This window comes from Apis cerana, linkage group LG1, assembly GCF_029169275.1.
Source record: "Apis cerana isolate GH-2021 linkage group LG1, AcerK_1.0, whole genome shotgun sequence".
In the NCBI taxonomy this organism is placed as follows: Eukaryota; Metazoa; Arthropoda; class Insecta; order Hymenoptera; family Apidae; genus Apis; species Apis cerana.
The window spans coordinates 13,561,941-13,576,018 of record NC_083852.1 but is presented as its reverse complement, the minus strand read 5'-3'; the positions used below and the strand labels follow the sequence as shown (position 1 = coordinate 13,576,018).

Sequence of the window (14,078 nt, the reverse complement as noted above, 5' to 3'; positions counted from 1 at the left end):
TTTTAATAATTGAATTATTGAATATATTCCGATATTTAAAATAAAAAATCATTTTGGATTTTATCAGAAATTTATAAATAATGGAATTTATAAAACTATATATAAAATATATATAAATATATGTAAAACTATATATAATATATATATAAAAACATTCAAAAAGTTTTAATAACAGTTTTAGTTTCAAATTAAATATCAACTAAATATGAATTTATGTGATGAAAATGATATTCTAAAATAAATAATAATTTTTTCTTTTTTTATAAATCTTATTTTTAGATACATAGTATATATTTTGAATATTATTTATAAAAATATTATATATATATATATATATATATATATATATATAGATATAATTAGAAGTACTATTATTATTTTCTTTTAAAAATCGATAGTTCATCGATATCTTACTCGATATTAATGTTTCATATCTACATACATATATATAATTTAAGTACAATTTAAAACATAACCTATAGTTAAATGCCACGTATTATTCATTTACAAGCTATGTATGTAGAATGTCTCGAACATTTTTCTCTTCATCGTGACATTGGTTCATGATCAAAATAATAATTATATCATAGAATTTATGGTCATTCTAATATATTGATGCATATATAAGTACAATGACTTCTACGAAACAATTCAAACTCCTGTTTTGTGCTCTCGGCATTTTTGTATGTTATTTTCATTTTGGTATGTTACAAGAAAAAATCACACGGGGACAATATGGAGATGAAAAAAACAGTGAAAAATTTACGTATATGTTTTCTTTAGTTTTCTTCCAATGTTTAGTTAATTATTTATTTGCCAAGACAAGTTTATTAACAATCATGAAACAGGACGAAGATACTACTCCAAAAACTTATTATGCGCTTTCTGCCTTAACTTATTTGCTTGCTATGGTATGTAGTAACATGGCATTACAATTTGTTAGTTATCCAACACAAGTTATTGGAAAAGCTGGCAAACCCATTCCTGTAATGATACTTGGTGTATTATTGGGAAATAAGGTATTTTTCCTTTATTATATATTATATAATAAATTATATGATATATAAATTATATAAAAACTATTATATATTCATTGCAATCTTTTTCATGTTTCTTTTGATTTTATTTTAATATTTTATTTAATACATAAGAAAAGGATTTTCAGAATTTGTATATACATAATTTTTAATTATTATTACATATTAAATAATAATTTTTAGTTACTTTTCTATTAATATCTATTGTTTTTTTTAATATTTAAACTTTATTTATATTTATGTAATAATATAATATAAAAATATTATTCATATATATAATTATATTATGTATATATTATATATATATTATAAATTTGATTTGCCATAAACTGTTATTTTATATTTCATAAAAATTTATTATTTTATAGGTTTATCCAGTAAGAAAATATTTGTTTGTCTTTTTGGTAGTCATCGGAGTAGCTTTATTTATGTATAAAGATGTCAATCCATTAAAAAAGCATTCAGAAGGACAAACAGTCATTGGAGAATTATTGTTATTACTTTCATTAACAATGGATGGTTTAACTAGTGCTGTACAAGAAAGAATGAAATCTGAACATAATTCTAAATCTGGCCATATGATGTTGAATATGAATGGCTGGTCTGTGATCTTTAGTGGCATCGTCATTATAGCTTCAGGAGAACTTTTAGAATTTGTTGAATTCTTACATAAATATCCTTCTACTATATGGCACATAGCTACTTTTTCTATAGCAGGAGCATTTGGACAATATTTTATATTTCTTACTGTTGCAGAATTTGGTCCATTACCATGTTCCATTATAACTACAACTAGAAAATTCTTTACAGTTTTAGGTTCAATACTTATTTTTGGTAATAGCTTGACTTCTAAACAGTGGATGGGTACATTAATAGTATTTTCGGGATTATTCCTAGATTCTATGTATGGTAAAGATAAATCTCTTAGAAAAGATACAACGAAATAGCAAATGAATGCAAGCATATTAATCAAAAGATTTTAATTTATCAAATGATATAATTTTATATCATAATGTTTGTATATATACTATATCTTGCATTATGTTGAATTATATTTTACGATTATTATAAAAATACTTTAGCTTTATTTCGTTTGATATTAGTGTATGATTAACATATGTACTTAAAAAGGAAATTTTGAAGAAAAAATCATAAATTATATATTTACACAACATATTTTGTATGTTATACATGTATAATATATATAAACATATGCTTGCATATATTAGAGAATATATATATGTATATATTTTATTCATTTGGATAACATATTACATACATATTATATTTACATAACATTTGAGATGTAACTGATGAAGAAATAGCAAGATTACAATATAATAAGTATTGATTAATGTTACTTCTTCATCCTTTCTAAAATTTTGTTAATTTCTATTTTATAAATCAAAAAATGTATAGTTTTGCTTGAATGAATTTTTTATCTTGCTATTTTATCATTATAAAATTTATCATATATATAAATATAATATAAATAGGTATATGCGTCTTTTTCACATTAATTTTATTAAATAGTTTTTTAATTTTTTTTATAACATATAAGTGATATTTATAATAAAAAATATAAATAGTATCGCAATTGTTAGTATGAAATAAAAGAGAAATATAATCATTTGCGAGATTAGTTTATCTTATTTATTTATATAATTTATATAACTAAATATTTTTCTGTATCATTATTATTATATAGAAATTATATAAAATCAAATGAAAATGTATAAAATTAGTGTGATTTACATTGAAATATATAAATTGACAAAAAGAAATACGAAGTATGGTAAAATTCTGATAATAGAAATTTTAGTAATTTGAGATTATTAAATGTGCGGGATTATTAAATTATATTTTTAATATAATAGAATAAAATAAATAATATGAAAAAACAATTTTGGTTAATGTAATGTAATTTGTAAACAAAAATAAAAAAAAACAATATAATATAAATAACAAAAATATAAAAATGATGTTTGTAAAACATGATTATGATTAGTATGTCAAATTATTGGAATTATTGTCACTGTTAATTGAGAGATTATTTAATGGTTTTCTTTTACTGAAGATATCTAACTTGTCTTGCAATTACTTGTAAAGAGATTTTAAAATCGGATTTCGTTATTGTTATCGACTAACGACAATATGTTGACAATGATTAAAAAGATAATAACAGTGTCTAGATGGCCGTTAGGAAGGGAGTAATCAGTTGAACGTAATGTAACATAAATGAGAAGACCATTTCTTAAAAAGTAGTTTAACGTATTTTAGCAAACAATTCACATTGAAAAACAATATTTCATAGATAACATCCGAAAAGTACACGCGAAATGATTATACAATCCTTGAAAAGTTACACGTGTATCATTGTGCTCTTGATATCTGTTTCGATAACTTATGCGATTTTTGAAAATGGTAAGGTTCAATTAATTTAATATGTAATTCTTCAATTTCAAATATATAAATATAAATATATATATATATATATACATATATATTGCAGTAAAAAATATTTGAAAAAAATTAAATGATTGCAAAAGATTATTATTCTAATACGTTATATTATGCATATTCTAGCATTTAGTTTTTTTTACGTTCAAGGATTTATGAAGATCAATTTTGTTTTTTAAAAGGAATCATATATTTTTTAATATATTATTTGATGCAATTTGACATTTTTTATAAAAAAATATTAAATACCATGTAAAAAAGTTAAAAATTTAGGAGATACTAATTTAAATTTATTACATGAAAGATAAAAAAAATATGACAAGCAAATATGACCGCATGTTTTTATCTTTCATACAATAAGATTTTACAAAATTCAAATTGAAATATATTTTAAACTAATCATTTCTTAACGTAAATCAATAATTTTATAAAAAGTATTGAGCTACATCAAAGTTGATTTTCATAAATTTTTAATACATAAAAACATAAAAAATACTAGAATAAACATTTTTTTTTTAAATCATTTAACTTCCATTCAAATTTATTAATAATAATAATAATAAAATTATAATGATAATTTTAAATAAAACGCGCGTACTACACATACACAAAGTATCATAATATATTCGTATAATATCATTGATTGATTTTAGACATTAAATTAAATATAAAAGTTAATATACTAAATATATTATTAAGTTACAAATAAAATTATTTATTAAATTATAAACAATTTAGATTTGCATTAAATGAAAGACAGTAATAAATAGAGACAGATCAAATAGTATCATTTTATTTTTATTTCGTTTTTAAGAAACTTCAATTTATTAAAACTGAATAAATAAGTTTTAATAAATATTTATATTAAATAAATACTAATATTTTTATATAGCAACTTATTCATTTGTTTAATTTTTAGAACTAATTAAAGGAATATATCTCATATAATTCTAATATATGTGTATAGAGTTTTTCTGGAAAAGATTTTTGCTTGTGTATATTTATAATATATATGCCAGTTATGTGGTATGTATAAATGCGTATAAATAATAATAAAATTTAAAATTAATTTAAAATTTAAAATCTAAATTTAAAAGAATAAATAAGATAAAAATATATTGATTGAAGCTTAATTAAAAGATAATAAAAAAGAAATGAGAAATGAAAGAAATACTTATTGCGAATAATGTATATATTGATCTTAAAATTACATATTTAATTAAAATATTTTGAATGAATATAAAAAAATTAAGTAAAAAAATGTAAATAAAAAAAGATTACCTAAAAAAAAATTACATAATATAAAACGATAAGAATGATTGATTGATGTATTGAAGAACATAATCAAAATTGCAAAAAAATAAAATGCAAAATAATAATTTTTCTGTATCATTTTTGTATCTACTAAGATATTGTGAAAAATTTTTGAATGGAATATTATAATTTAATGAAGATTACATTGATTAATATATCAAAAATATTTATATCATAAAACAATAAAAATATCATTTTGTTTTATATAATATTTATATATAATAAATTTATATATATAATAACGCAAGTATATTACCGTTTTCTTTATTTATATTATTTATGTTTCTTTCACATTTTTTTACAATTTTTTAATAAAATATTTTATCCTTTTTTTTATTCATAATTATGTAATAATAGTAAAATATCCTTTTTTTATAAAATATTATAATATTTTATAAAATATTCTCTATATGATGAGATTTGTTTCACAACTAATATAAAATTATAATGAAACCAATATTTTGACAAATTTGTTAAAACAATCAAATAAATTGATGATATAAAAATATACTACATATTTTATTCGTCAACTGTTTTATTCTATAATAAAATAATATATAATAATATAATCTAAACTGTTTTATTCTATAATATATTTTAAATTTAATTGTCAGAAAGGACATTCATATAATTTGATAATTTAATAGTGTCAAATACTATAATAATGAGAATTATATAAAGTATATTTTTTTATTTCTATGAAATGAGATGATTTGATTCTATCATATTGTTTAAGGGAATATATATAGTTATATATATCATATAGTTCTCACTGTATAGAGGATATTTAATTTATTAATTTTATAATTTCTCCGCATTCAAATGATATCCAAATCAAAAAGATTATGTTTTTATAAAAATATTGATTGATGCGTTTAAATTAATTGAACAAGTCTGCAGTAACTATAAATTAAAAATTTTTACGTATTCACTTGTTTTTTACTATTTAATATTTTTTATAGCTTTGAGAAAGAGAAAGAAATGTTTCACTTATAGAATCGTTCCCGATTTCGGCCAATATTATTCGAGCATATGAAGTAAATGAATCATTAGTGAAAAATGAAATGATAAAACAAATCGTGAAAGATAATGGAAAACAGAAGTACTTTATAATTGAACAGAAAAAAGAAGACAAGAAGTGTACGGATCGTTCGATACATGATTTTCCTGAGGATTTGTTCACACATGAACAGCGACGTCATGGAGCAGTAATATTACATGCTTTCCTTGGATTATATTGTTTTCTATTGACGGCATTCGTTTGTCACGATTATTTATTACCAGCCGTTGATTGTATATGCATTAGTTTGAATATAAGCACCGATGTTGCAGGAGCAACATTTCTTGCAATGGCTAGTTCTTTTCCTGAATTGTTTGTGAATGTTATTGGAACGTTTTTAACCGAATCAGATCTTGGTGCCGGTACAGTTGTTGGTAGCGCTGTATTCGATACCTTCGCAACTCCAGCTTGTGGAGCGTTGATGACTTTTTATGTAAGTGTATTATTTATTAAAATATTATTAAAATATTTATTAAAATAATTGTATTTATATATTTGAAAATAATTGTTGAAAATTATTATAATTATGATCGAAAATGAAGTGGTTTGTTATGTAAATGATATTATCACTTATCATCATCATATTATTAATTAACGAATAATATTCTTTTTATTCATAATAATCAAATATATATATATAATCAATTAAAAAATTTTCATACATTATATATCTTATCAAATAATATAACGTTGAATAAAAATTTAATTATTCAATTTTTAATGATATATACATATAATTTTATTATTTAAGTATAATTTTAATTTTAAGTATATAAAGCAAGAATAAAATATATGTAAATATATTTATGGAACATTTTTGGAAGATCAATTTTAGAGATCAAAACAAAAGTTAATACACAAAAATGTCGGTTAAAATTTATTTATTAAATTATAAGCAATTTAAATTCAAAGTTAAAAAAAACCGAGAGACAAGAATAAAGAAAAAATATGATATAACGAAGAATATTTTTATTTTATTTCTTTTTTTTGCTTCATCTAACATAAATTACAATTGTTAAATAAGTTTCAATTAATATTTTTGTATAACAAATATTGTTTGGATTTTTAACATTGATCCTTTAGAAGTGTTTCTTGAATATATTAATATCTTACAATTTCTTTTTTAGTAAATATTACTCTTAGATAAAATCATTTTTTTTGGTTTTTTAAAATATAATTTTTAATATAATAGTAGTGAGATTTTTTATTGATAAGATAAATTAATATAAATTGAAATCTTAAATTATAAAATGTTTAAAATTTATCTTTTATCATATTAATGGGAAAAATATTCGAAATTATATTTAAAATAATATAAAAAATATTAAAATTTTTCATTTCTTCAAAGAGATTTTCCACCAAAAATAATTATTTTATATATAGTTTATTAAAACTAGATTATGAATTTTTTTATAAGATGTATGAAAACTTCTGTGATTGATTGTATAATATATCCATATAGATATATCTCCATATGTATATGAAGTATTTTTTTAACAAATATTGATATGTAAATATATATATCAATATCTCATACAATCTTCTCGTCAAGGTAAAGTTTTAAAGATAAAGGACAATAAACATCTTTTTTTAACTGTATTTAAATCGATCATATTGAATATTTATTTCTTTTATTTATTATCTACTATTGTTAACGTTATATTATTTGTATATATATCTTTATCTTTGATGATGTTGTTTCTTAATTTCTAATAATTTCTAATTGATTTTTTATTCTTTCTGATATAGGCAATATCATTAGAATGGCAAGTATTGTCGCGAGATTGTATAATGTATGTGATATCTGTTGGAACATTGGTAATAATAATGTGGGATGCAAAGATTCAGTGGTACGAAGCAATGATCTTGTTAATATTATTTTGTTTTTATGTAATTTTGCTCTTTTGCGGTAAACATATTAGATTGTGTTGCGATAAAATTTTTTTTAATTCCAACTCTATGACAAAGCGTAAGTGATATTAATATCTATATATATTTTTCAATCATTTATCATTTACTCGGTTGTTTGTTGAAAAATTTTAGAAAATAATTATATATTAAATAATAAAAAATATTTTTTATTATTGATCATAGTATTTACTATTGATGAGAATTTGAATGAGAATTTGTCTTCTAATTGTTCATATAAGCTGCGTTCTCAAAATAATGCAGTTGTTGACCATAGAAAGAATTTGAATATCCAGGAATTAGAAAAGCAACAGAACCGGATACATGATCCTGAAAATATAGAGAATTTTGAGAAATCAATAAAGCGTTCAATTTTTGGTATATTGTACTATATTATAACTTTATATAATATTATATTATCTACATGATATTGTTTTTTAAATAGGATAAAAAATGTAAATATAAATATAAAAAATGCATTATATTATGTTCCCAGAATATTTATTCACTTGGCCAATAGAGCGAACTATTATTGAAAAATGTTGGTTCATGTTTGGTTGGCCATTGAAATTTTTATTATTTATAACGATACCAGATCCTAAAATTGAACGATTGAAACATTGGTATCCGTTAACTTTTATCATGTGTATGATTTGGATTGCGATATCTTCGTATTTAGTTTCTTGGATGACAACAGTTATCGGTGATATCATAGGTATCCCCGATTCCATTATGGGTCTTACATTTCTAGCAGCTGGTGGAAATATGCCAGAAGTTGCGTCAATTGTAATTTTAGCAAGACAAGGTAAATTCTCTATTTTTTTTATTTTCTTTTATTTTTTATCTTTAAATATTTTTTATAAAACTCAAATAAATGAATGAATAAAAGATTTTATGAATATATATATATATATATATATATATAGGCGACGGAAATATGGCAATGAGTAATACATTGGGAGCAAATATTCTTGACATCTTACTTTGTTTGGGTTTACCATGGATAATAAAATGTCTCATGGAAAAAAGATATGTGGAAATTGAATCAGGAGCTTTAAAATATAGTGTATTTTCGACAGTTATTTGCGTAATTGTTCTTTATACAGTTATAGCATGTTTTAAATTTAAATTGAACAAGAAAGTAGGAATTATATGTTTATTTCTATATACGATATTTATAATATTTGCTATTCTTATAGAATTGAATGTTTTTTTCATTATAAATTTACCAATGTGTGATCAATGAATTATTAATTTCTTTCATACATTTCATATGCAATTTTTAGATTTCATTATTGAAAAAATTTTATAATTTTTTTATTTTCATAAAATAAGGATTTTATTTAAAACGAAATGAACGAAAATAAACTTGTTTTTATTTTTCAGCGATTTCAATCACTGATAACAATCATAACTAAATAATATCGATAATTAATGACACATAGAATAGTGATCATATACTTTCATACACTTTGAATTTTATCTTCATTACATTAAAAATTCATATTAAATTAAATTTCTAGTAAAATAAAAAAATAAAACAAATAAAAATAAAACAATGTTATTATAAAATAAAAGCTTTATATGTCTTAATATATAATAGCAAAAAATAAATTATTTATTCTAAAAATTTAGAATTATATAAAAATGTTTTATTACATAAACGATTTTATGCAAACATTATTTAAATGAATTTATTTTCTACTTTTATTTGTTTTAACTAAATTTTTTAAATATATTTTTAATAATTTATATATACTTTTTTATTTTTTAACACTGCAACATTTCTTTGTTGTATTAATTTAAATTTGTTATAAAAATAAATAACTAAGTTTTTTTACTTCGTCTTTCATATATTTTTTATTTTATATGTTCTTTTATATTTTACATTATATTTATTTATGTTGATTCAAAGCATCTTTATTTAAATCACGAGTACAGATCTTCCATCATCTTTCATTGCAGGTTTGATATATTATTTTTTAAATTTTTGAATAGAATGAAATCTAAAAAATAAAGAATTCTAATTCTATATAAAGAATTCTATTGACAAATAAAATTTGATATATTTTTAATTAAAAATTAATATGGCAAATTTATTATCTTTATAATAAATCCCTCCAAATAAATCTATATCTGAAATGCAATTACAATGAATGGAATTAATAGATTTCAACTGATATAATGATTTATATACAATGATTTAATATTTGTAAAAAATATTCTAATATTTTCTACAATTACATGATGGAAATTTCTATTGGATAAACAATGATTCAAGGCATTTTATTCGTATTATCAAACTAAACTAAAATAAAATTTAAATTAAAATATTAATTTCATGAAATGTCTTGTATAATTTCTGGATTTAAATTTATTTCTGAATAGAGATTTTTTGAATCGATATAGAAAAACATATAAAATAGAAAAAATAGAGAAGGTTTATATAAAATAATGACATTTTATTTTTGTAATAAAATATTGCAAATTAACAATTATTGCAAATACGATCAATAAGTCACAATGAAGAAATTTTGTGATATTAAAAAAATTATTATAATATTATATGTGATATTAAATAAATTATTAAAAATATATTATAGAAGTTTATTTAAAAAATAAATGAAAATTAAAAATAAACAAATTTAATAATTTGTATTTAACTATAAAATTTGTAAAATTATCTATAACGAAGAATAAATTTTGTTTTAAAAAATTATTATAGATTCTTAAAATAAATAACTTATTTTTATTAATTATTTTCTATTTTATTAGAAAAGCAATAGTTTGTAACAATATTATTTTTATTTTACTACATTTTTGTTTTATTAGATTTGTTTAATTTGTTTAATACAATAAATTATTGACATATAATAAAGACAAAATTCAGAATTTTGTAAATATATGATTACTATAGATAAGTATTCATAATTATGAATAATTATGAATATTTTTTAAAAGAATACTAGATGCTAAGGATTAATCTTGTTTTATTCATTAATCTCATTAATCTTATAAATAGTTAATCTCGTTAATTCTATAAGTTCAAAAGAAAAAATTAATTCCTGAAGGTTCAAGTATTAAGATATATTATCTTGTGGTACTTTTCTTATGTAGCAAATCTATTATCAACATTTGTGTACAATATCCTTAATATAGTACCTTCGTATTATATTCATGTTAATGATAGATTTGTTATTGAAATTTCAGTACCAAAACTAATAAGTAAAGATTATTAATTAAAAATAAAAAATTAAAAATAAAAAAGAAAATACAAGTTAGATATAAAAGATATAAAAGTGGAATGAAGAGAAAAGAGAAACACTTAAAATAAAATATATATGTCATAATATATATAAATTATAAAAACGAGTATCTATTTATTTTTTATCATATTATATCACGATATGCATGATTGTCATTCAATAGTATGATACAATTTAAATTCTATTATATCATAACTATATATTCATATTAAAAAAAAAACTATGACGTGGAAATAATAATTCATTCACGTCAGAAATAAACAAACAAAATAAGATTTTCTGTCTAAATGAATTTAGTAATATATTCAATCACTTTTATACAAAATTTTAACATGTATGGTGAAACATTTATCCGATAATATTGATACATAATGATATAATATGTGTAAAAAAATAAAAAAAATATAGTATATATAAAAAAAATAAATTAATATTTTAATAATTATGAATTATGAACGTTAATATAAATAATAAATATAATATATTTTCAATATAAAAAATAATTTATTTTTATTCAAAAAATGAATTGAAAAAAATGTTATATTATATGATAATTAATCAAAATAATATATCATTAATGTATACATAATTTGTTTTGACCAGATTTACAAATTGAAAAAAATAAATTTTATTTTTTCATGTGTTCACATATGTGCATATAAACTTATATGTAACTAGCAAGATAATAAGATAATAAAGAAGGTGTAATAGAGTAATGCACAAAATAACATATTTCTTTTATTTATAATCATTTCAAAATAATTTCCTAAATACTTAATACATTGCTTAGAATGTATAAGTTTTTGAAAAATTTTGAAAATGTTTTAGGAAAATGTGTTTTACATTCTTCTAATCAAATTAATATTACTTATTCAATGAATTCTGTTTATTTCGATTGTAATTTTAGGGAAAGAAAGAAGTTGGCAGTATAGAAAACACATTCGATACATCATAAATAACAACAATTTGGATAATCATTAATAATCCCATTTTTGGCCCCTAGGATTTTAGGGTTTTTTTCAGTATGACAATATAATTGTATTTTAAAAAAATAAAATATTTTACGAAATGTATATGTGTAAAAGATATACATTTTGAAATTTTTAAGTAAATAATATATTTGTATATATAATTGGTAAAATTATGCTTATGTTGAATATTTTTATTTGAATTGGGTCCTATTATATATTTTTTTTATCATAAAAAAGATAGATAGGTAGAAGACATGTTAATTTAAAAAAAAGTTACTATTAAGTATATGAGCACTTTCATTTTGTGACAATTGCTAAATATAAATATATATATATATATATATATATATATATGTATGTATGTATGTATGTATGTATGTATGTATATAATATATGTAATATATATAATATAATGTATAAATATAATTTTCAATTTTATATATATAATACGATGTTAATTGAATCCAATTTGATAACATTATATACTTGACTTATACATGTATAGTATACTTGTTAATTAAATTTTTTTTCTATTTAAATATTTTTTTAATTAAATACTCGATTGATAAATTATATCAATTTATTAATGATAAATTATATCAATAGATTTCATTAAGAATAGATAAATATGTTTGATTTAATCACATAAAATTTTATCAATCTTCAATTGTAATTGTAATTAATCATGTATTTGTTTCGAATATATCTGTTCTTAAAAACTTTCAATATACTTCAACAAAATAAAAATATTGAATCTTATATCAATTTTTTATATATATGTTCTACCTATCTATTTATAAAAGGCATAAATCATGTTATTTAAAATAAATACACCTTGAATGAATATCAACCTTGAATATAATCAATTCAAAGAATCGTTAAAAGTTAAATGATGAATGAACAATTTTGCTTTGAACATAAAGTTAATAAAAATGTTTGAGAAGTATCAAGATTTTTATCGATTTATATAAAAGATTTATCTATTTATTTCTAATTTGATTTATAATTAAATATCTTGACAATTTTTATATTGCTCTTATTTTCCAACCTCTTTCTTTACCTTTACTTTTTTTTATTTTCTTTTCTACATTTCTATTTATTCTTTCTTATCTAGCTTTAAATCATATTTTATCAATTATTATTGATTACACTGAGATTATTGGTGCGGAACACAATTGAGGCATTTCGTGTTTTTTAACGATCGTTCGCACCATAATAATTTAATTAACAACAAAATGATCGACGTTTTGGCAGTTTAATTTCTTTCTAATGATTTGAAATTCTTGAAATTGTTAGATTCTCTGAAAAATTTGTATGTTTTGACAGTTTTCTAATTTGTTCAATTGTCATGTTTTTGATAAATATATATGATCTCGTCTCTGTACTTTTATTTAATGAATTTGTTCATATTATGAAGTTATTATATATCATATATTATGTTCTGATAAAAATTTGAGTGGAAAATATGAAGATTGTAATTTGCATGAAAAATCGCTAAATAATTAGCGTAATTAGTGAAAGCTTAGCTACAACTTAGTCAGCATAATTGGCATATTTATAGCATATTCATATGCTAATGATTGGTAATTTCGAATTTTATCAATTTTTTTTCCGATAGTTAATCTCATAGTTACTGACCAATCTCATCAACAAGATATGCCATAATATCTGAGTGTGTATGTAATATGTATATCTATTATATTCTACTTTAATACACACTACAGATCAAAGAATCGCTAAATGTCAATGTAATTGTAGCAGTTAATAATTATGAATAATACTAAAGTATTATATACTTACAATCGTTAACGATTGGAATCCTATTATTTCATCATTTTTATATTTTGTCAAAATTTAATTAAATTCATTCGAATTTAATTCAAATTTTATCCAATTTTATCATTTCTTTCTCTTTTCTCATCTCATCTCTTTTTCATTTTTTAATTATTATTTATTTATTTCATTTTTTCATACCCTATTCTCATTTTTATTATATATGCATGAAATGTACAAATTTCATCTTTATAGATATTTCATTTTATCCAATTTGTGAATGATATAA

The 14,078-nt window shown here is 19.8% G+C and overlaps 2 protein-coding genes across 5 annotated transcripts; both read left to right on the top strand.

The window, feature by feature from the left end:
- Positions 1–424: 424 nt before the first annotated feature.
- On the top strand, positions 425–2,167 carry LOC107994033 (solute carrier family 35 member B1). Of its 2 annotated transcripts, XM_028664911.2 has the most exons (3): positions 451–702; positions 784–1,019; positions 1,406–2,167. In XM_028664911.2, exons 1-3 carry the CDS (start codon positions 633–635, stop codon positions 1,982–1,984), a joined length of 885 nt encoding a protein of 294 aa, XP_028520712.1. In that variant the 5' UTR covers positions 451–632; the 3' UTR covers positions 1,985–2,167. The 2 variants fall into 2 exon arrangements, with proteins under 2 accessions (XP_016906250.1, XP_028520712.1); XM_017050761.3 differs by having other exon boundaries at positions 425–1,019.
- A 740-nt stretch (positions 2,168–2,907) lies between these two features.
- LOC107994034 (sodium/potassium/calcium exchanger 3-like) lies at positions 2,908–11,069 on the top strand. Of its 3 annotated transcripts, none has more exons than XM_062074132.1 (6): positions 2,908–3,461; positions 5,808–6,304; positions 7,621–7,840; positions 7,966–8,157; positions 8,276–8,584; positions 8,669–8,745. In XM_062074132.1, the coding sequence occupies exons 1-6, from the start codon at positions 3,377–3,379 to the stop codon at positions 8,728–8,730; spliced, it is 1,365 nt and encodes a 454-aa protein (XP_061930116.1). In that variant the 5' UTR covers positions 2,908–3,376; the 3' UTR covers positions 8,731–8,745. The 3 variants fall into 3 exon arrangements, with proteins under 3 accessions (XP_061930116.1, XP_016906251.1, XP_061930110.1); XM_017050762.3 differs by having other exon boundaries at positions 2,909–3,461; positions 8,706–11,069; XM_062074126.1 differs by having other exon boundaries at positions 2,910–3,461; positions 5,774–6,304; positions 8,706–11,069.
- The last annotated feature ends 3,009 nt before the right edge of the window (positions 11,070–14,078 follow it).